The following is a 24,245-nucleotide window of genomic DNA, read 5'->3' as shown; positions in this document are numbered from 1 at the left end:
GGCTCCCCGGCACCGTGGCCAGTGCCCGCTCCCCGCCGGGAACAACCTCTCCACTGTTGCTGCCGCCAGCGGGGGCCAGCCGCCAGCCCCGGCGCGCCCGGGGCCGCCCCCGGTGCCAGGGTCGGATCGGGTGACCGCGCGGGCGTGCGCCCGGCTGTGGGGCCGGCCTCCCGCCTGAAAGAGGCCGGCCCCCGGCGCGCCCCGCCCCGCCCGCCCGGGCGCCTAGCTCCCACGCCCGCCGCGCCCGCAGCCACTCGCCGCCGCTCGCCCGGCCCGCCTGCACGCTCGCCCTTCTCACGCCGCAGCCATGGGTCCCGGAGCCGCACGAGCCCCAGCGCTGCGGCTCCTCGCGCTGGGCGCGCTGCTGTGGCCGGCGGCCGGCGCCTGGGAGCTCACCATCCTGCACACCAACGACGTGCACAGCCGGCTGGAGCAGACCAGCGAGGACTCGAGCAAGTGCGTCAACGCGAGCCGCTGCGTGGGCGGCGTGGCGAGGCTCTTCACCAAGGTGCAGCAGATCCGCCGCACGGAGCCGCACGTGCTGCTGCTCGACGCCGGCGACCAGTACCAGGGCACCATCTGGTTCACCGTGTACAAGGGCGCCGAGGTGGCGCACTTCATGAACGCCCTGCGCTACGATGCCATGGTAAGAGGACGGCTGGCCGGGGCGGCTGTCGAGCCCGGGGATAGGAGTCCCAAACGGAGAGGGAAACCGGCGCGGAGGAGCAGCCGACCGTGTGGCACCGGGTGGCCCGCCTGGGACGGGGTTCAGGGCGATGCGGGAAGAAAGCGGGACGCTGGCCGGCGTGCCAGGTAGATGCAGACAGAGAAGTCCCTCGGAGGATTCGTTTGGAGGAGACGGACTCATCCCTACCTCCGAGGGCGTCAGCGGGCGTACGTGGGAGCGTTGGCAATGACCCAGGACCAGGGACCGAAGCAGAATGCTTTATTTCGGGTTTAGTGGAGGGAAAACGCAGGGTCAAAGAGGTTGAGTAGAGTGTGCTGGTCACCAGATCCCAAAGAGAGATACGGTAAGGACGGATCTTCCCACGGGTCCGTCTCTGTACTTTAACAAGGTCAACTTTCTGCATCCCCGCCAAAAAAAGAAAAAAAAGAAAGAAAGAAAGAAAAAGAAAAAGAAAGAAAAGAAAGGATTCCAGATTCCTTAGATGTAGGAACTTGAGCCTGATTACGCTCCCAAGCTTGGGGTAGAGTCCTGGCTCCGCTCTCTTCTGTGCGCGAGTTATTTAGTCTCTCTGTGCCTCAGTGCCAGCCTCTACAAAATGGGGATAACGTATCTACCTCAGGGGGTTTCCTGGTGCATAGCATGGCTTCGGTAAATGTTAGTTATCATTATCAGAGTCTACTCTACAGGTTTTTAAAAAGGAAGAAAAGAAACATCCGAAGAGAATGAAAATGCAGAAACACTAGGATTTCAAAGGATTTTTATAAAATCAATTTGGCAGCACGGATTTAGAGAGTCTAACTGAAGGGATGAAGCCCTTGAAATACATGTGGGAGTTTAAGTCCAAGCTCCCAAATGCTCTGGGAAAGGCAATGCCTTATTTGCTCTAGAAAATTAGCAGAGAGGGGGGTATGCACTAATAAATATGACCAAAGCATATATATGTTTGTTTTTCTCATCAAACCACCACCCAAGTTTAACCCAGCGTAAAATCCTAGAGTAAAGGGGTTCTGTGGAGAAACAGGGGACAAGGGTCCAGAAGGAAGGGAAGGAGAGGTGTGGTCCAGGCTGAGATACAGAGGGTTCGGAATACACTTGGTATGAAAACAGTACAGAGGTTATTTTTTTTCCCTGCAAGCCTGGAGAAAGGGGGACAGGAAAGGATGATAAGATAGAGCTGTTTGGTTTTTTTCCACCAACAAAAAGACTCATCCTGGAGAGATGAGAGATGGGCAGAGGGAGTTCCTCTCCATTCTGATAGTAGTTTGTGGGTTATCAGAGACACTGAAAGCACAGGGATTCAAGCAGATCCCCACACCTCTGAGTCCATGGCTGCGGGGGTGGGGGGGGCTCATCAGCATCTGTCTGGACTCCACAGAAGAGTGGGGGGGGGGTCTCAAGAGCCCTGTACCGTCTCTTATCATTGCTATCTCCATAGTCTAACTTGCCTGATGCTTTGTGTGGAGTAATGTCAGAACAAATATTTACTGAATTGAATTGTTACTAGTTTACATCTCCATTTCCTCCCAGAAGGGTAAAATAAACATCATGTGAGTTTGTTTTGATTTCACATATAAATTACCACTCTTAAAATTTCTCTTTGTGATACCCTTTTCTCCACAGCTATGTTAACTCCTTTTGATGAAAAAAAAAAGAGAGAGAATTCCTCATTTTCCCTAGTCCTCATGTTTTCCTTTTTAAATCAGATTGAGCCCATGATGGTAATCATCCAATCAGATGTTTGTGATAGGACTCTGGGTGAGGCTGAAACAATTTGCTGCAAGTTACAGCGCGTCAGTGGGAAGTATTTAGAATGCTTTTTGTTGGATGGAATAATTTTCTTTCAAGTTTCACTCAAGATAATTGGGCTGGGACCTGAGGAAAAAATAGATTGCAATATAATGTTGACAGGAGGTAAAGAGGGGGAGTCTGATGGCCACGTTCCTGATAGTATCTCAGCATCTGTGCCATTCTGGGGTTTGACAAACATGATTTGACCTGCGTAGAATGTACTCCTGTTATGCTTTAGCGTGTGATGAAGCTCTGCCGTATTCTTGTTTTACGGAGATTTTTCATTGTCATTTTGCTTATGTTATACTCCTCTCAGGGAGTTTATTGCTGTTCTGCTCTAAGTGTTGGCCCACTCCACCCACTCACTCACCACATCTTCAATTCCAGGAAGCTGGTGAGTCTGGTTTGGGTGGAAAACAGTTGTCGAGGGGCCTCACCAGTTCTCTAGAAACTGGGCTTGGTTAGAGGAGCCACATCTAAGGACTCAAGGTAGTATAGAGCGCAAAGAGAAGCTACTCTAATCTAGTTTCATCCCTGGAGGTCCCTGGAGCAGGAGCCTCAGAGGTGGTGTAGACTTTCTAGCCTCAGAGGTGGTATAGACTTTCTAGACCTGTGTGTCCCAGTGAGCATTGCTGGAGTGGTTTTGATGCCTCTGGAGCCCCCGGGCCAGCCCGGAGGCCCCCTAGACCCAGCTGCCAGGCAGGAAATTCTGGAGGGAGATCTTCAGAAGCCGCTTGTTGGTGGAACTGTCTGGGTTGAAGGATGAGTGTCCCCCGAGGCATGAGGAGCACGGCACTCACAGTGTGAGCTGGGCTGGGTTCCTGGGTTTCTGGGTTTCTCCAAGCTTCCTGTTCCCTAACTGGGAAAGGAGAGGGATAACCCCTACCCTCGCTGTGTAGGATTTTTGTGAGCAGTGCATAACAAATGTAAAAATCCCTAGCGCCAAAATTAGCAAGACAGGAAACAACATGTGTTGGAGGGGATGTGGAGAAAGGGGAACCCTCTTCCACTGTTGGTGGGAATGCAAGTTGGTGCAGCCTCTTTGAAGAACAGTGTGGAGATTCCTCAAAAAATTAAAAATAGAGCTTCCTTATGACCCTGCAATTGCACTACTGGCTATTTACCCCAAAGATACAGATGTCGTGAAAAGAAGGGCCATCTGTACCCCAATGTATATAGCAGCAATGGCCACGGTCGCCAAACTGTGGAAAGAACCAAGATGCCCTTCAACAGACGCATGGATAAGGAAGATGTGTCCATATACACTATGGAGTATTATGCCTCCATCAGAAAGGACGAATACCCAACTTTTGTGGCAACATGGACGGGACTGGAAGAGATTACGCTGAGTGAAATAAGTCAAGCAGAGAGAGTCAATTATCATATGGTTTCACTTATTTGTGGAGCATAACAAATAGCATGGAGGACAAGGAGAGATGGAGAGGAGAAGGGCGTTAAGGGAAATTGGAAGGGGAGGTGAATCATGAGAGACTATAGACTCTGAAAAACAATCTGAGGGGTTTGAAGGGGCCGGGGGTGGGGGAGGTTGGGGTACCAGGCGGTAGGTATTAGGGAGGGCACGGATTGCATGGAGCACTGGGTGTGGTGCAAAAACAATGGATACTGTTATGCTGAAAATAAAAAAAATAAAAAATAAAAATCCCTAGCACCCTGCTGGGTCATAGGACGTGCCCAGGAAAGGTTAGTTCTGGGTGCCCTGGCGTGGGGATGGGGGGAGGAATAAGAAGAAGGTGTAAGGAAGGAAGCGTTTGGGTTTTACAGTCAGTTTATCTGATTCCGACTGCCTGCCATACTCTATCTACCCCAGCCCCCCGGATCCCCCAACATCATTTCTAAGCCCCATTGTGTAAACTATTCTTAGTGTTTTTTCGTGGAGTGGATTTCTGAAAACCCTTGAGAGCACACAGTTCGAGAGATTTGTCTCAGGAGGTGGGATTCCCACCATGGAGATGCGCTGGGAGGAAGACAGCCTCCGGGAGTAGGGCCACCTCCTCTGTAGCGGGCCCTGGTCCCCTAAGCCCGCTTGCTGTCCGTAAGACCACAGCCTCAGTTCCAGGAAACTATTCCTTGGTGCCTGAGCCTCCGGGGGATGGTGGGGACTGTGACTGCCATAACTCACCCAGGGGACTGCTAATCAAATTGCCTTTACTTAACAGTCCCCACCTGCTGTGTGAGCAACCGCTCTGTTTGATGTTCCTGTTTCTGCTTGTCCTTGCAGAACTTTTATCACAGTGAAGGGTCTGGTCTTATGTTCTTAAATTATGTAACTCCTTCTATTGCCCAGATCATTCTGTTTCTTTTGTCCTCAGCTGATTGTTGTTGTGGGGTTTTTTTTTTTTTTTGAACCTAGTTAACAAAAATGTTACATTAGTTTCAGGTGTGCAACAATGTGATTGGACAAGATTCTGTGTTCTGCTGTGTGCGCCACAAGTGTAGCTACAGTGTGTCACTGTACAGCCAAACAACACGTAGAGTAACACTGACTGTACGAGTAACACTGACTGTACTCATGTTTTTATTCCCACAGCTTCTTCATAAAGCAACTGGAGGCCTGTATTTCCCCTCCCCTTCACCCGTTTTGCCCAATTCCACACCCTGTCCCTCTGGCAACCATTAGCTTACTCTCTGTATTTATAGGTTTGATTCTGTTTTTTTTTTTTTAAGATTTTATTTATTTATTTGAGAGAGAGAGTGAGAGAGAGCATGAGAGGGGAGAAGGTCAGAGGGAGAAGCAGACTCACCCTGGAGCTGGGAGCCCGATGCAGGACTCGATCCCGGGACTCCAGGATCATGACCTGAGCTGAAGGCAGTCGCTTAACTAACTGTGCCACCCAGGCGCCCTTGATTCTTATTGTCGGCTCCGTGTTTATACCCTGCATAGTGCTGCCCAAAGACCTCCACAGATTTTACTGTCCTCTCCTCCAGTAATGGTTTAGGACAAGCTTCTCTGAATAGCTTCCTGCAGTTCCTTCCTGGGATGGTTTCTTTTGGGATCTATAGCCAAGGGCGGAATTGCTGGCCACAGGGATGCATATCCCTACTTTGAACAAGGACTGCCTGAGTGACTGGAGTGCTCTGTTCTCCCCAGTCTCCACACCCACACGGATGTGGAGCCCCTGATTCTCTCCCCTATCCTGCAGCATTATCCCACTTTCCAGAAGAAATGTCATCTCATTATTTGATCTTGTGTTTTTCTAATAACTGGGGACTTGGGCATATTTACTTTTTGAGTTTCCTTTTCCCTAATTGCGTGTTCACATCCTTTGCTCTTTTTTAAAAAGTAGGTTTGGGGTACCTGGGTGGCTCAGTCACTTAAGTGTCCAACTCTTGGTTTCTGCTCAGATCGTGATCTCAGGGTCCTGGGACAGAGGCCCCCCTCAACCAGCTCTGTGCTCAACAGGGAGTCTGCTGGAGATTCTCTCACCCTCTGCCCCTCTCCCACCCACATGCCTGCTCTCACTCTCTAAATAAATAAAAGAGGGATGCCTGGGTGGCTCAGTCAGTTAACACCCAGACTCTCGGTTTTGGCTCAGGCCGTGATCTCCTGATTAGGAGATAGAGCCCCAGCTAGGGCTCCCCACTCAGTAGAGTGTCCCCTTCCCTTCTGCCCCTCTCCCACTCACACATGCGTGTGCACTCTCACTCCAAAATAAATATATAAATCTTTCAAAAATAAATAATTAGGTTTACTCTAGTTTTTGTGATTTTCAGGAGTTCTAGATATTGATCTGTGAGCAATTTTTAGACATTGTGAATATTTTCTGATTGTGTATGTCTATGAACTCAATCCACAGTGTCTTTCACTGACTAGAAATCCTTCATTTGGTATAATCAAATTTGCTTTTGTTTTGTTTTGTTTTGTTTTTTTCTTTTGCCTTGTGATGTGTGCTTTTGATAGTTTACATAAGTGTTTCTTATTTGAAGCTTATCACCCTCAGTACTCATCACCAGAAATTCAGAGATCAGTACTGTTCTCTCTGCGTTTTGAGAGATAATAAATCTGTAATCTGGGGCTATGCCATTCCCCTCTCTGGATCACCAGTTCCTCACCTATGCAATAAGAGTTTCGAACCAGCTCATCTCTGGGGTTCCACACATTTCTAAACAAATCATCCTAAGAAATGTTTTGATCCAATTTCAGGTCAGTGGAATATTTTGATTGAGAGAAGGGGCAGGAGGATGGGGCAGAGGTACAGAGGCAGGAATCTGCAAGGTTTTGGACCAGCCTGGACCAGAGCTGAGGTGACAGGAACCATGGGAGATGAGGTTGTTTATGGCTGAAAGGCCATCCTGAAAAGTCTGGGCTCTCCTCTGTTGTCACGGGTCAGGGTGTGGAGAGGCACTAGAGCTTTCTGAGTAGAGGGCAGGGTTTGCCACTACCACCCAGGAGCACGGAGTCTTCTACTTACCCTTACCCCCGACGGCTGAAACCTGCTATTCGCAGCACAGAAATGCAGTCTGAAGGCTCCTCTGGGTGGTATAATAAATAAATAAATAAATAAATAATAGGTATTTCGTCTTTATTCCCAGTTTCTGGCACGCAGCTCCCCAAACCCATGGAATTTCCTGAGTGGTCAGAGTCTTTTGTATGCTAATGAGATGACTGATGGCTGAGGACCACTAGATAGCCTCAGAAGGAGGACTGGAGTCATAAAATCCAATCCACAGCTAGAGGATTGGAACCTTCTGCCTCCCCTCAACCTCCTGGGAGGGGAGAGTGGTTGGAGATTGAATTAATCGGCAATTGCCCACGATTTAATCAACTATGTGTACGTGATTAAAAATAAAAACCTGAATGATGGGGTTCAGATGGCTTCTGGTTTGGTGAACACACTGAGGTACTGGCAGGGCGGTGTGCCCAGAGAGGGCACGGGAGCTCAACCACCCCTCAGCCCCCTGCATACCTTGCCCTACGCAGGTCTGCTGCTTGGCTGTCCCTGAGTCTTAGCCTTTATAATATACCAGTAATAGTAACTAAGGCACTTTCCTGAGTTCTGCGAGTCATTCTAGCAAATGATCAAACCTGTGGAGGGGGTCATTGTGGAACAGCCAGTTGGTAACCCCAGAGATCTGGAGAATTGGTTGGTGTGAGAAAAAAAAAAAAACCTCTCAGTGACATAAGAAAATCACAGTTTGGGAGGATGAGCAGAAATGGGTGAGAGGCAGAAGACCCCCGAGAAGAGGATGGTGAAGAGGCTGGCAGCGTCTAGGGTGAGATGGTCCCTGACCTATGGTGATAGGGAAAGAAAGGCTGAGTCCATGGGACAGTTTCATCGGGTCAGCAGTGGAGCCTGGGGCCAAGAGGATGACCTCTGGAGTGACTGCCTGGTATCAAGTCCCCTCCCTTTCACTTAAAATCTGTGGACCGAGAGCAGGTTATTTAATCTCCACGTGGGCTCCATGTCTTCAGGTATAAACTGGGTGTGATGACGGCCTTCACCACAGAGGTTGTTGTGGGGCCAAAAGGACACCATAGTTCCTGGGAAATGCTTGGCACAGGGCCAGCTCACAGTAAAGCGTTAGGAAGTGCTGGCCCTGCTCACCTGGTGACAGGGATGACTCAGGAGAGGGTGCAATCAAAAGATGACTAAGAGGGTTCAAGCCAGGTACACCGGGAGAGTCAGCAGGGTTTGCCACTACCACCCAGGAGCACGGAGTCTTCTACTTACCCTTACCCCCGACGGCTGAAACCTGCTATTCGCAGCACAGAAATGCAGTCTGAAGGCTCCTCTGAAATTACTAGACAGGACTGGACCCTGTGGACCTGTGGCAGACAGGGGCAGTGGAAAGAGATTCGACCAGGACACCACAACTCCCGGGTTTTCCTGCTTGCCTCCTCCTGCTCGATAGCTATGTGAGTTTGGGGAGGGGATTCCTCATCTGTAGGATGGGGGATCGGGACGGGGTGGCGTGTTGCGTGTCACCCAGCTGCTCAGGCTTTGCCCTGCCCTCTGTCTTCCTTCAAATCTGCCAGGATGACTTGGTTTGCCCCAGAACTTAATTTTACACCCAAGTCTAAGTTTGCTTGACAACTCTCTTATGTCTCCCTCACAGTTACTGTCATGACAGCGAATTCTTGCAGAGAGATTTCCTTGGGTCTTTTTCTGGGTACCTTCCCTGTTTCCAGATAAAGAGGTTCCCAGGATGTGGATGGAGCCTTACTGTACTTGTAATAGAAGATGATGGACTAAGGAATGGTAGGAGGATGAGCCCAGTTTCAAGCCTGTTGTCTTTATGGCCCATTTAATCATTCAGTCCACAAAGATTCACTAAGCACTACACATGCCAGGCTCCCTGCTAAGTGCTGGGCCAAGTGAATCTGACCTGTGAGGGAGAAACCTGCTATCTGGTGGATAGAAGGCAGTGCCTGGTTGAGCACTTTTTTTAATATATTTTTTTAAGATTTTATTTATTTGACCGAGATCACAAGTGGGCAGAGGGGCAAGGGGATGGGTAGATGGGAAGCAGGCTCCCTGCTGAGCAGAGAGCCCGATGCTGGGCTCAATCCCAGGACCCTGAAATCATGACCTGAGCCAAAGGCAGAGGCTTTAACCCACTGAGCCACCCAGGCACCCCAAAAAACCATTTCTTTAAAGCATTTTTTACCAAGGGATATAGTACATGAACTCAAGTCCCCACAGCCATGTCTCCATAATGCAAAATATACCCATATCTTTTTTTTTTTTAAATTTTGTTTATTTATTTGATACAGAAGAGAGATCACAAGTAGGTGTAGAGGCAGGCTGAGAAAGAAGGGGAAGCAGGCTCCCGGCCAAGCAGAGAGCCCAATTTGGGGCTCGATCCCAGGACCCTGAGATCATGACCTGAGTCAAAGGCAAAGGGTTAATCCTCTGAGCCACCCAGGCACCCCTGTTGAGCCCTTCTTGACCACATAGTCTGGGCAAGACCTGTGAAGGATGGGGATAAGCAAAGCATAAATGACTGAAATTCTAACACCTGATTGTGGGAATTCAAGAACCAAAGATCTGGTCTGCAGAAGACACAACGTCAAGCCCATAAATGTTGCCCAAATGCATAGTGGGGAGGTTTCCTTTTTACCCCAGAAAATTAATCCTGAGCCAAGAGAAGTCACCATCCATTCAGAGACTTTCAAAGTCTCTCACATCAAAGAAACTCTCAGAATTACTTTATCTTCAATAACAAGCCCAGATTTGAGGAAGACAATTTAGCAATGTTAGTTTGGTGAAGCTTAAAAGAGGTATATTGAAGGCAGTGGTATTTTTTTTTTCAGGGCAAGGAAAGTCAGCAAAAACAATTAGACGTCAGAAGTTTTGACGGTCTGGGTAGTTGTGGATCCCTAAGCCTCAGTGATGTCAATGGCCCCCACCCCATCCTGTGGCTGTGGTTATGGCCTTTCTACTTCCTCTCTTCCTGAGTGAGTTCCACACCAGAGCTGGGCTGCGTAAGGCCAGCCCCAAGCACCAGGGGAGGAAGCAAAGGAGGCTTCTTAGCTCATCCTGTCCTTGTGCTGGCATTTGCATTTCCTTAACTAAAAATTGGAGGGGGAAAAAAAAAAAAAACAAAAAACAACAAAAAAAAACAAAACAAATCACACATTGAGCCAGCAGCTCTCTGCAGGTGACCCACAAATACATCTGAATCCTCCTTCCGTGTCGGTTTCCTTCAACCACATACCTAGAATTTGAAAATTCTCTTGACACTTCTTTTCCCTTCCTTGAATAATTGATTCCATACATAAACCACACATTGGCTGTAGCTCTCTAGCCCCTCAGAGATACAGTTCAACCTGCATGGAGCCCAGTTAGAAAAGCCCGTGATTCTACATGTAATATTGTTATATGTATTTTGCACAGAGAGTTTGTAACTTTTTCCATCTGACAGGGAAAATGTGAAATGCTATCTGTTCAGTATTTGTTCATTCATTCTTTTGTGTGTGTGTGTGTTCATTCATTCTTTCAACAAACACTGAAGTGCACGTGAGCTGTCTTGAGCCCCGGATCTTTTTTGTCGTTTAGTCAGAGGCCACATTCTCCTGCCAGGCCACATTCTCCTGCCATGCCCCACAACTATGGGGTCAGAGGGAACAAAACCCACCCCATAAATGGTCCACAACTCCAGAAATGGGTCCTCTCAACCAAACCTAATTTGTAAGCACCCCTTCTTAAAGTGGTTGTTGAGTGTCCCTGAATGACTGGCAACTGAGCCCCATTGTGGATGCGGTCGGGCTCTCCCTATAACCCTCCCACCGTGGAGTGTGCTGCAAGCCCCAGGCCTCAGTGGGATGAGCCACTGTGCCGGTGACTCGCTAAATACCTATGCCGCGGATTTCCAACAAATGGCTTTTCAACACTGCAATTGATTTCTGCAGATTAGAACAAATCATTTTCCTGCATATCTTAAATCAATTATTTCTTTCCTTTTTCTGGTATATTCATGCTTAAGCTTCTTGTCTTCACTTGGAACATCTGAGTGCCTCAACCCTTGTGTTTTCATTGCCTCATCTGTTGATACAGTTGATGTCATCTGCTTGTGAGCCTCTCCTGACTGGCGTCAAGGAGGGGAGGACCACACTGTGAACCCTTATGGTCCTTATTGGGCAGTGTGTGCCTGCGTCTTTGGTGGGCTGTCTCACACGTCCCTCCCTCTGGTCCTCATGTGGTTTACATATGCATGCATGGATGAATGTGCCCATGTCTTGCCCTGCCCTCGTCTGCCCTGACAGCTTCCTGAGGACAAGGACTGAGCCCTTGTTACTTGGCACTCTACAACCCTGTAGGAAACTAGTCAAGTGATATCCATCCCTTCCAGGTATTTCCGTTATGGGCACAATGACAGAGTGGTTAAGGCCCTGGATGCTTAAGCCTCCCTACTCTTGTTCAGGCCTCTGCTCTGGCCCTTGCTAATTGCTGGAGCCCTGTGCCTCAGTTTCCCATCTCTGAAAAGGACAAATAGTAGCACCTACCTAATAGAATTGTGACGATTAAATGAGTCAATACGTGAACAGCGCCTGGCCATGTAGCATGAGAGTCTTAACAATCAACCCCTCTTTTTGTCATATTTTTTGTATTTAAAAAAAACTCCTTCTTGGAATCTCCTTATGTCAATTTCTCTGGTAATTTTTAGTCTTCGTGAACAAAGCTGAGGCTCTGAAATGTTCCCATTCTAATTCAGTTATGGATGTCCTTGGATAGACCAAATAGTTGGTCTCCTTAGCAGTTTTCCAATGAGAAAAGACTAAAAAATACCGTTTTCTCCCTAACTGCCATCACGACATCTAAATAATGTTCTCGACACACAAAACAGTTCAACAAACTTTTTCTAAAAATCTGTCTCACTCACAATTTACAAAGGCCGGTATGATATTAGTGACATGGGAAGAAGAGGAACAGACCGATTGTTAGAGAGGGACTGGTAGGATCTGTGAGGCAGTTGGCTAACCTTTTCACCTGCTTCCGAACAGCTTGGTTTCTTTCATTTCACAAGATATTGCTCAACTGTTTACCAAGGTTTTTTTTAATCCTGCCACCTTTGGAAAGTTTTAATGTCCCGCATACCAAATCAGAGTCTGGTGGAGCCTACCTATAAGGAGCCGGTTGGAGTGGTGGTTTTATCCTTCAGTAAACAGTTTCTGGGCCCTGGTGATGGGTGTTGGTTGGTGTCAGCAAGGACACAGCGGAAGTCGCTGCCCCTCCTGCCTCTGGGAGACAGACATGTGAGCCAACAGCCACAGCAAGGCCAAGTGATGTCAGAGACATGTGATTCCAGTGGGGCTGATACCCAGTGTCTACAGTGGAGGTCAGGCAAGGAGCTTTTCAGGGGGGTCCCTTGGGACTGCGTCCAAAACTCTTCACCACATGGGCCTTTTGGTGTCCCTGGAACTGAGGGCCCCTGAAGTTTGGCAGGAGAAGTGAACCAGCTTAGGGAGGTCACAGAGGGGCTGCTGTGGTGTCTGGAGAGCCAGAACTGTGATTTCAGTGGGAAGCAGGAGACCTCGGAGGAACTCGGTGCAGGAGCTAGAAGCAGTCGAGGGCATAGTTTTGGAAGTGCATTCTGGTGGCCTGTGGGGAATGGGCAGGAGGTTTGTGAGCCTGGGGACCAGGAGACTGACTGGAGGACTCCAGAAAGGTCTGGGCGAGAAGTGAGGAAGCAGTGGGAGGAAGCAGAGGGGCCAATGGGAGTGTGGTGGAGAAGGCAGGGGGGTGGTGAAGGAGCAAGCAGCAACTCCATGGCTGGTTGGCCATGATGGGGGGCCCAGGGGGCCAAGGAGGGCTGCCCAGGTTGTTTGCTGTTTCTCCGGGTGTTTCTTGGGCGTTGTAGAAGCTCTTTTCCAACACCTGGGACCGCATGCATCCTCACAGGTGTCTCATTCACAAGCTTACTAGAGCTAAGTGTCCTTGTCTGCTGGCCGTTGGTCTGGGCGGGGGCCTCCCCAGTGGTCAGCAGATAGGGAGGACTGGGGAGCCAAAGGGAGGGATCCCAAACCACCCCCAGGCAACAAGAGACCAGAGGGGTCTGGGCATCTGCCCCAGGGGCCCCATCCCAGCGGACACATTGTCAGTATCTGGCTTCAAGCCGGGCAGGCCTGGGATGGAGAGGGGGAGGGGTCAATCCAAATCTCAGGGAAAAAAAAATCTAAATTTTCTGGAAACATTTGGATAAACATTCTGCGGCAGGTAGAGTCTGCCCCAGGATGCTGCACCAGGAGGTCAGCAAAGCTGGGCCACTCTGGCCTCTCCACAGCTTTATTTATTTTGGGACAGGAAGCCCAGTCGAGCAGGCAGGCTCTGTGTGAGGCGACACCAGATAGGTTCTCAGCCCATGAGGCTTTCTCAGGTCTCAGGGATTTGCAGCTTCCTTGCCTTTTATGGCCAAGTTTCCTGCTCACACTATTACTGTGGCTGCTGTGAACATTCGTGAGAGGCTTTCAAAACAGAGGCCTGCACCAGTTTGGTGCTAGAGGTCGGCACACCTTTATCTTGTAACATCTTTTTCTATTGCGACATGCAGAGACACAAAGAGGCTAGGACAGTTCTAGGTGATGTGGTGGCAACCAGCCCGGGGCGAGAGGCCTTGGGAATTAATTCTCTGGCTCTTTCCTCCCCACCCATCAATTCTTTATTTACTTGTTGATATACTCAGCAAATATTTACCAAATGTTGTTCCTGTGTCAGAGATATTTTAAACGAATGATGGGGGTTGGTTAATACATATTATTTAATAGTATGTATTGTCTACTGCTTTGATCACTCAGCTATAACTGGAGAGATCAGAAAGGGAAGATTTCTCCATAAAAGCAAAACATTACGGGATAATGAAAGACATTTACAGAAGGCTGTCAGACGGCCACTGACTTTTGGGTCTGCAGACCATGCCACGATCCCAGATTCACGGCTCAGGCGGACCCACTCTGACATCGGAAGGCTTCTTCTCTCCCACTCTCAGCCTGAGGCATGTTCTTATTATTTCTTCTGCATGTCCACTTGTTCAGCACCAGTGCCTCAAGACCAACGGACACATTTGTTTACAGGTGGAAGGAGGAAATGAATCTATAGCAGCTCCTCCTAGGAAGAGCCTTGGGAACGAAAAGATGTGAGGGTTGGCCCACAGGCCCAGAGGACAGTGTGGTCAGTCAGCAGCCTAGCAGTGTGGCTGCTGAATTTAGTAGCAGATTCCAGCCACACTAGATGTGCAACACGGTACAGAGAGATGAGTCAGAAAGGATGTTCCCCTCTTTTTTTGAAAGCATGCCTCTAACATTTGTTAGTCACTGAAGGTATATTTTTATTGTTGTTAAAACTCAATAAATTGGGGCACCTGGGTGGCTCAGTGCATTAAGTCTCTGCCTTCGGCTCAGGTCATGGTCTCAGGGTTCTGGGATCGAGCCCCGCATCAGGCTCTCTGCTCAGCGGGGAGCCTGCTTCCTCCTTGTTCTCTGACTGCCTTTCCACCTACTTGTGATCTCTCTCTCTGTGTCAAATAAATAAATAAAATCTTAAAAAAAAAAAAAGAAAACTCAATAAATAGATGCCGCACAAAATTATGACCTTAGGGCAAGCATGAAAAATTAATTTCCTTATGTAGACACAAGCTTTCCTTCACTCCTCACTGCAGGGTGTTGTTAATAATCCAACAAGAAATTTGGAGCCAGAAGTCTTGGAATATCTTCATTCTTCCATGGCAGCTTCACATGAACTGGGAAACCTCTGGGCTTTATCTTTAGTCAACAGAGCATTTCTCCAAAGCAACCGCTAGAGTTTGACAAATTATCCACATCAAATATAAATATTAACAGACACTTGCAGAAAGGTGTTAAACAAATCAGACTCTATTCCTCAGGGTTGATTTAACAAGCATTTATTTAATAAGAACCACCGAAGAATCGGATCTCCTTCTGTCCTTACATTTGTGTTTAGCTATAAAGGGCAGCAACGATTCAGCAGTTTAGGTGGTTGAGCCTGTTGGGCTGGGCTAGATGGAAAGTGAGGAAAGTTTTTTTCATGGAAGAGCAGCAGGTTTTTTTTTTCTTTTCTTTTTGTCTTTTTAAATAGTGCTGGAGGCTTCTGCACTAAGAAAGCAGTGCAGGTGAGGCACCGTGGCTAGCCCAGAGGCTCACACTAAATTGCTGTGATTTTTGATGTTGGAGATACTGAAGAAGATCATTTTGCTACACTCGGCTGCCTTAAGTTACAGAACAGTGCATTTGGTGAATTTTAGTGTTAATAGTGAATATGCAAAGATTGTCATGAGTCTGGAACCAGTGACTGAATAGGGTTACTAAATGCCTAAAAAGGCATTTTCTGGCAAAGGAATTTTTGTAGGAAAGGTGGGCTCTGTCAGAGACTGTTCTGCTCATTCAGCGGTGCACCGTTGTTCTGTTCCAGGGGCTTGGTGGGCGCCAGAGGGACTGGGTGGGCAGGTGCCGGGCTGCAGAGAGGACCATCAGAGCAGATGAAGTATGTCTAACTCAGGGAACTCAATGAAGGGTTCTTGGGAAGTATCTCTTCTGGAAAGATCATCAGACTTCAGGAACTAATGCCATTGATTGAATAGAAAGTAAAGTCATGGTATAAAAAAGGAATAATCCTATTCTATTCTCCTCAGTTTTATTCATCTGTATTTCAATCATCAGCCAATCATCATTAGCCTGTTACATACAAAGGCACAAAGATGAGGGAGAGCATAAAAACTGTGGGTACTTGGGTTTTAGGAAGGTTGGAGTCAAACAGAAAGTGGTTCTGATCCCCCCTTTACCGCTTACTAATTGTGTGACCTTGAACAATTCATTCAATATCTCTAGATCTGTTCTCATCTCTAAAATGATAACAGCAATAATGCCAATCTCACAGCACAAAACCAGGTTCTCTCTCTCTTTTTTTTTAATTAATATATAATGTATTATTTGCCCCAGGGGTACAGGTCGGTACACAATTCACGACACTCACCATAGTACGTACCCTCCCCAATGTCCATCACCCAGCCAACCCACCCCTCTCACCCCCCTCCCCTCTAGCAACGCTCGGTTTGTTTCCCGAGATTAAGTCTCTTATGGTTTGTCTCCCTCTCTAAAACCAGTTTTTCTTAACAAAACCACTTTGCATGATGCTGGCATGTGGGAAGTGCTTAGTAAATGCTGTTTCATTTTTATTACAACCTTTGTTTTATTCACTGCCCTTCCCGAGGAAGCTGTGGTTTGTAAGTGTGGTCTGGTCGAGCTCATGATTGATGGAGACAGCCCTGCCTGGTTGTCTTATACCTTAGCAGACTAAAGTCAGACTTTAGTCAGAAATAAGGCTGGAGAGGAAGGCAAGACCAGATCTCCAAGAGCCTTATGGCTCAAGAAGCTCAGGATGTTGAATTTTATCCCACGAGCGGTGGAGAGTTGCTATAGGACCTTACGGTAGAGATTGGCCAGATAAACTTTGCATTTTAGGAAGATTTTTCTGGCAGCACTATGTTGAATGTTTAGAGAAGGGAATGACGCTAGCTGAATGCCAGTGAGGAGGCTGTGGCAGCGGTCCAGGAGGGAACGGGAGAGGAATGCATGCAGGGGGTGGATGAAACAACACATTTAGGCAAAGGTGGAATGCTGGTGGGGGGTGAGGGAGAGCTAGCGAGTGGGCATTCAGCTGCTCTGGAGTATCTGGCTTCCTTGACTTGGTAGACGGTGCCACCTTGGGCCAAAATGGCGGATCCTGGAGGAAGAGGCTTCAAGCATGGTAGATGTGGTTGCTTGTAGAATCCTTGTAGGGAAGCATCCACATGACCATTGGTCAGGAGGAAAGTAAGGACTGCAGATGTTCACTTCCGAGTGGGAGATGTGGATGTGAAGGGGGTCATTCAGCCGATCTGTGCTCGGTTGTGAGCACCCAGAACAGGGCTCCTCTCCCCACTGAGACAGGAAAAGAGAACCCCTGTCAGCACTTTCAGGGTGTTAGCTCAAGCCAGGGGAAGGGATGCCAAACAAGTCGCTAGGAAATTAAATAGGTAACTCCAGGGGTTGCAGAGTGCCAGCAGCATAATGCTGCGAAAAACAGCAAGGTGGCTGACTCATTGGATAATCGTCCCTGAAGAATGAGAGAAATATGCACTTTTCAAGACTCCACGGTTCAGCAAGGTAGTTCCTTCTGATCTCATAAGGGAGACCGATTTCGCCACAGGAAGAAAGCAAGATGTTCTAAAGAGAAGATGGAAAGACCAGGAGACCCTTTAAGACTTAGGTGGGCCTTTAAGACAGAAGTCACTAGTTCAGAGGAAGAAGTAAAAATGAGGGGATACTCAGAGGGTGGGGGAAGAGGCAAATTCACAGATTCTGTGTTTAATCAGGGAGACAAGTGTGTGAAGGTGAAGACATGGTGTTGCTTTGTGTGTATAAAGATACGCATGAGGACATGAGACGCACTGTTCTTTGGGGCACAGATGCCCGTGGGGTGCCTGCTTGGTGGGGGAGGAGCCATAGCCCTCAGCAGGGTGGAGGTAGTGGGACCCGGGAGCTCAGGGAGCACACAGTCTGGCGAGGCCTCCACAAACAGGCTGCCCGTGCAGGGTGTGGAACGTGCTCGGAAGGGAGTGGGGCCCATGAGAGAATCCAGGAGGGCCCTAATCTCAGTAGACGGGTCACCAGCCAGCACTTCCAGGTCTGCTCCCAGATGTGAAAACAGAATCAGGTGTGATTTTTAGTAAGTTTGAGGCCCACTGGTTTTAGCACTAAGTTAGCGAACAGCCTGCCAGAGCAGGTAAGCAGGTGCCTGGGGAAGATAATCTGATGCTAGGAGGCCAAGAGAGAAAGGGATGGAGGTTTTTCAGGGGAGGTGGCCGGAATGCTGTGTTTTTTTGAGTATTACTCTGGGGGAATCTGCCAGATGTCAAAGCAGTGTTTTGGACCCAGGAGCCCCTCGTGGAGCAGGTGGACTGGGAGAGAGCAAAGAAAGTGAGAAGCAAGGGCACCTTTAAATCGTGCTGACCCCCCACCAAGCCCTGTGCTCAGAGCAGGCCCACAGCACTCTACCATCCTGATCTTCCTAGGATGTGGAATTGCTGAAACCCAGGGCAGCCCAGAGCTGCCCGAAGAAGGAGACCCGTGCCTCCCTCTATAATGTGGAGAAAGCCATCTCCTGTGGGCCTTTGGGGATCTTCATTTTCCACAAAGAATTAGAGGACCACAGAGTCCTTGGGAAGAAAGAGTTGTGGGAGCCTAAGGGAGGAATGACCAAGGAGAGGCAGGGACCGGACGAGGAGAGGCTCTGGTCTAGCGACAGTACGTTTCCAGTCGCCTTTTGCTAAACTCCTATTGATGTTAATGGTTCTCCCAGCAGATGGGCCGTCGGAAGGGTTGGGTGCGCAGATTGAAATGTGGGTTCATGAGAGAAAACAGAACGTGGAAATGCTGGGCAGAGCTTAGGAAATGAGATTCTCAAACTTTCCCCAGACCTGGGGATGGCAGGACGGTGGATGTGTAGCCAGCTTTCTAGGCGACCCCTCCAGGCATCGACACCACCTTCGGTAGGTGGTGCGGGACCTGGGAAGCAATTCCCAAGGGCACCTGATGCTCTGTGTGTCCACGGGTCCAACCGCAGGGGCCCTGAGTAAAATCTCTGGGCATGAGGATGACAGAGGTCATGTGGTCAGCTCCTAGAGCCCCATCAGGTTTGGGAGCCACTGAGCTGATGCCCTCTTCTTTACAGTATGTTTTTGTTAGAAATTCCAGTGTACCTAATTCTTGTTCTCTTCTCCCTTTCTACTAGGCACTGGGAAATCATGAATTTGATAACGGTGTAGAAGGACTGATTGATCCACTCCTCAAAGAAGCCAAATTTCCAATTCTGAGTGCAAATATTAAAGCAAAGGGGCCGCTAGCATCTCAAATATCAGGACTATATTCGCCATATAAAATTCTTCCCGTTGGTGATGAAGTCGTGGGGATTGTTGGATATACTTCAAAAGAAACCCCTGTTCTCTCCAATCCAGGTATTTTCTACTTTTATAGCACTCACTGGTGGCAACTAGATGTATTAAATCATAGCTTGGAATGATTTCTATGGGCCATGGGTAAAAGCAGGAATAACACGGGCTCTTGGGTGAGCAGTGTCCTTAGGACAACATTGATGAAAGCAGTCTGGTGGCCTCCACGTTATTCTAAATCACTTCTTAAAGACATTGCTTTTCCTTCAGCGAACGTTGCTGAAGTATCTTTGTTTAATGCAGTGCATTCAAAATTGGGCAAGAAAGCTGTTCACCCCCAGTGTTAACATTACACAGTCATTTGCTGGAGAATGAAACATAACTCACGGCCCTTTTTCCTGTGGGGTCAGAGAGCCCAGAGCTAGGGTTTTATCTCAACTTACCTTGTATTTCCTTGTTGAATATGATCATTAATATGTTTCGTTAACTGTCCTTTGTCCCTTTTCATGATTTATCTCTTCTTTCTAATGGCTTTATTATATCTGGCTTTCTGAAGAATACATATCCTTAAAAGGCCTGATGGTATATATATCCTAATATAAATATCTTATATATGCGATATTTCATATAGTGTGTGTATATATATATTTATAGCTGTTGTTGAGGTCACAGTGGAGCGCTTCTAAGAAGTGTGTGGTCCCATCTGCTGCCCCAGCTACAATCTCAGGCCGTGGTCCTCTCCCTCCTACTGCGTGCGGCAGCCCCTGCTCTCCCCTGGGGCTAAGGGTGCTCCCCACCCCTGCACCTCTCCAGCCTCTTGGGGCTTTTCTGCACAAAGGACTATGTGGGGACGGCTGAGTGACCTGGGCCACCTAACGGCTAACAAGCTAATTGCCAGGAGGGCTGGGACAACACGGCCTGGTTGCTATTGTGCTTGGCCCTGCTCCCCCTGAATGCTCCTGCCCTGTGTCCCCAGCTCCTACAGAAAATCCCTCCAACATATTACACTTGTCCCTTCCTGTCGGCTTCCTGCACTGGCCTGAGCAGCCAGAGGATAAGGTCTAGGGCTCCTCTCAGTGAACATTCATAACTTAATCTAGACGCCAGTGGAGGAGCATTAGATAAAGATGTGGACTTGTTGAATAATTGAATAAGTATGTGTCTTGATAATCTCTACCCACTTTTTTTTTTTATTCATTTAAGATCAAATGTCATTAGAAGCCATAAGAGAGTCACAAAGTCAGGGAGTGGGGGAACATCTTTTAGGAACAGGGGGTAAGTGAAAGGAGTGGAGGCCAGTTTGGAGCTCCTGGAGACTTGAAGACCCTCCCTGGCCCCCTCAAGGGCTCACAGAACATCCTGGGGCAAAGGGCATTCCAGCAGTGAGGTCAGAGTCACATGCTGGGAGGTACGCCCTATGAGGGCAGGGACCTGATTATCTGTCTCCTTCCCGGCTCTGGGCTCTGTGCCAAGCCCAGCAAAGGGGAAGCTCTCCATAAGTGGTGCTGGAATGAACACATGAGAGCAGGGAGGCATGGGGGCCACGATCACAAAAGAGCAGATAGTTCAGTTTGTTGGAACAGAGGTTCCAAGCAGAGAAGGCAGAAGGCTGGGTGAGGAGTAGATTGCAGGGCCTCCTGAATCACTGACCAAGCAGTTCGGGCATGATGGGGAAAAAAGCGGGATCCCTTCTGGAATAGTCACCAGTAAGAAAGGAGAGGTTATGGGTGAACACACACGAGGGCTCCAGAAATCAGCCCCTTTTTGCTAGGACTCTGAGAGCAGCCCAGATTAGCCCTTAAAGACTGGGCTTACGTATCTGAAGGGGTAATGCCCTCCCCGCAGCTCCCAGGAGAGGAAGGCTGGATGGTGTAGGGACAGATGCCGGTGCTGGGGAGGGGCAGAGCAGTGTTTCTGGGGATACTTGCTTCTACCAAGACCACAGGCCCAGCACATGCATTCTTCCTGCAGCAACCTGGGCCCCGATCCAGCCCCGTCGCTCCAGTCCTGGTGGCCCGGGTGCCACAGGCAAGATAGCACAGTTCATTTATCTTAGCTAGAAATTCCTGCAACCCTTCAAGATATCCTGCAGTAGATCCCATCCTTTCCTGTCTGTGTGATGACTGATCTGCCAGAGGCTCCTAGCGTGTTAGGAGGATAGATTTTTTTGTCCTCCGAGGCATCTTCCTGAACGTTTTCCTTCTTGCCAGAGGATGGTAGCATTGTCTGATGCCTCAATATCCATTCATTCATTCCTTCTCTCCTCTGAGTACTTATGTGTAGGCAACTGTTCTAGGCACCAGAGATGCTGCAGCCCCCCCCCCCCAAAATAAGTAAAATAAGTAAAAAAAAACCCTGCCTACTGCAGTTCACAGGTTTAGTGGGCAAATTAATGAGTAGAATATTTGGGGCATCAGAAGGTGGTAAGTGCTAGGCAGTAGTAGGGGGAACAGCAAGTGGGGCAGGGGATGAGCGTAACTTGTCAACTTAAAAGGAGGCTCAGGGAGAAGATAACATGTATCTTCTCTCTGTGGGGGAGCAGGGAGCGCCGGACTTTCTGGAGTGGTCAGCAAGAAGTGGATCATTCTTAATGTTTTCATGGCACACAATGTCGCCTGTGAGCCGGGGACAGCATGGCCAGCCCAGCGTGGCACTGGGCCAGGGGTCCGCCAGCCTTGTCCCCGGGGTGTGGTCTTCTGCTACCACTACAAGTGGGAGTAAGCAGGGAAGAAGATGCACACTCCCCATGCCAGCAGTGTCTGGCTGAGACCTTCTCTAATGCAGAGCTCAAGGGCGTGCTCGTGTCGGCCTTACCTGATGAACAAGGCACAGTATCAGCGGGTGTGTTGGCATTGACACTCAGGGACTCGTAGCCAACAGAGTTTAAGTTGGAAGACTGATTATCCTGAACTGGCAAACAAAGCCTTCGATGGACTCATCTGGATTTCCACCCCCCTCGGTTTTATTGAGATACAACCACACTAGGCGTAAGGTGTACAAGTACTATAATGACTTGACTTACATATCGTACTATGCATTCATGTGCTCAGGCACTTTCTGCCTTGGCATAATGAAAGTCCGAATAGAAGAACACTTTTTTAGCAGAAAGAATCTTTGTATTTTAATTTACAACACAGAGTCAAGTAACATAAGTTAGAAGAGATCACTTTAACAAAAACACCAAAACTAAGGCTTAAAAATGAGTGTTTTCTTACAAAGTACTTTCCTTTGGGGATCTGTGTACATTTTTAAAGTAGCCTCCAGTCAGCGAAGGCTGGAACTAATCTTCCAGAGTTGTTATTAGGGCCTGTGACACAATTCTTAGGAATATTTTCAATAATGAAAAACCTTTGTCTTTTGTGAATGAATTTGCTTGCTGGATATAAATGCCGTTCTGAGCCACGCCCAGTGAACTGGATGAAGTCAAGATGTGTACAAGCCACATCTTGGTCAGAAAATCTTATGACTAAGAGACATCTGGTATTAAACACACTTTTTTAAAGAATGGATAGGTTTCCAGGCTGAAGCCTCCTCATAGCATGAGATTACATTAGAGCAACATAGTATCATTCACAACTTTAACTTAAGGCAATGTCAAGTGAGGGTACTAAGGAAACTGGTGTGAATTTTTATTGGCTATCTAGGGATTTTATATTTAATTTATAAATATGTTTTGGTTTTAGTAATGTAAGAGCTTTAGTAGAAAAAAAGTATTTTTACTCTGTGTGTTAGTATGTGTAATAATATAATAAAAATTATTAATAAATGTCCATTTTGCTTATTTTGTTCCTTAGGAAGGAATTTAGTATTTGAAGATGAAATCGCTGCATTGCAGCCTGAAGTCGATAAGCTAAAAACTCTAAATGTGAACAAAATTATTGCACTGGGACACTCTGGTTTTGAAATGGATAAACTCATTGCTCAGAAAGTGAAGGGCGTGGACATCGTGGTAGGAGGACACTCCAACACATTTCTTTATACAGGTAATTGTTTCAAAAGGTTTATACTGGCCAGGGTGTCTAGACAACTAACTTTTATCTCTTTGCTTTTGTAACTGTTATTATTTTTACTCCTATTTAATGCACAATATATATTACATATATTTTGTAAAATGTGATATATATGTAATATATGTACATAGTAATGTGTAAATCTTATTCAGAGACATTAATGTCTTTAATTTAATATTAATTATTAATGTCTTTAATATTAATTTATAGGTTTCATGATTATGTCAATTCCACTTATTTATGTATATTATAAATACATGTGTAAAATACACTATAAAATAAGAAGATTACTGAGCCTGAGGCAAAAGTTTATATCAAAAAGCAACATGCCGTATAAAAAAAAAATTAAGTATGGGGCACCTGGGTGGCTCAGTGGGTTAAACCTCTGCCTTCGGCTCAGGTCGTGATCGCAGGGTCCTGGGATCGAGCCCCGCCTGGGTTGCCCTGCTCAGGGAGGGGCCTGCTTCCCCCTCTCTCTCACTTGTATTTCCAAATAAATAAATAAAATCTCTTTTTTTTTTGAAGATTTTTATTTATTTATTTGAGAGAGAATGAGTGAGAGAGAGCATCAGAGAGAAGAAGGTCACAGGGAGAAGCAGGCTCCCCAAGGAGCTGGGAGCCCGATGCGGGACTCGAACCCAGAAGTCCGGGATCATGACCTGAGCCGAAGGCATTCGCTCAACCCACTGAGCCACCCAGGCGCCCAAATAAATAAAATCTTAAAAAAAATTTTAGGAAAAAAATATAAATAAGGCCTCCACAGATCAGAGTGACTGACTTGATTTGTAGGTTCACAGGTAGCAGGAGCTGGAACTCTGGGCTCAAGTCCTAACCCTTCTTCATACCAGGACCACTAGGAATGTCCTGGAAGCCCTAGGCCCCAGTGCTCCTGAAGTCATGCCCGCTCCTCCCTCCCTCTCCTTCTCTCCCTCCCTCCGTCTCTCCCTCCTTCTCTCTCTTTCCTTGATGTTAGGCAGTTTAAGCTAGAAATCCTCTTTTTTTCCCTTCTATGTTGAACCCATAATGTACCAAAACGTTTGAGTCTGGCTTGGTGAGTTTTTCCTACCTTGCTGCCTCCTGTCCCCTACCACTACTGCATGGAGCTCTGAAGGGACTTTTAAGGAAAAGAAGAGGAGGAGGAGGGCCTCTTGGTAACTGACTTTTATCAGCAGTGGGAAGGCAGGCTTTGGTGGAGAACACCTCTGTCTTTGAAGAGGTTGCTGCTTTGCCCACCTCTATATGGGTTACCTAAGGTGATCCTATATTTGTAAAAACAAAAATAAAAAATACCCTAAAGAGAAAAAAAATACCCAAAAATGTTAAAAGAGGGGTACCTGGGTGGCTCAGTCAGCTGACCT

The 24,245-nt window shown here is 47.7% G+C and overlaps 1 protein-coding gene across 1 annotated transcript in view; it reads left to right on the top strand.

The window, feature by feature from the left end:
• Nucleotides 1–229: 229 nt before the first annotated feature.
• NT5E (5'-nucleotidase ecto) overlaps nt 230–24,245 on the top strand; it is a 47,076-nt gene continuing 23,060 nt past the window's right edge. Inside the window, exons 1-3 of the mRNA XM_004773625.2 lie at nt 230–646; nt 18,721–18,943; nt 22,672–22,860. Coding sequence (XP_004773682.2) covers nt 308–646; nt 18,721–18,943; nt 22,672–22,860 — 751 coding nt within the window. The 5' untranslated portion in view covers nt 230–307. The remainder of the gene's footprint in view (nt 647–18,720; nt 18,944–22,671; nt 22,861–24,245) is intronic.

This window comes from Mustela putorius, unplaced genomic scaffold, assembly GCF_011764305.1.
Source record: "Mustela putorius furo isolate JIRA1106 unplaced genomic scaffold, ASM1176430v1.1 tig00000166_pilon_pilon_pilon, whole genome shotgun sequence".
In the NCBI taxonomy this organism is placed as follows: Eukaryota; Metazoa; Chordata; class Mammalia; order Carnivora; family Mustelidae; genus Mustela; species Mustela putorius.
The sequence above is the reverse complement of the archived record's forward strand: the minus strand, read 5'-3'. Positions and strand labels throughout refer to the sequence as shown.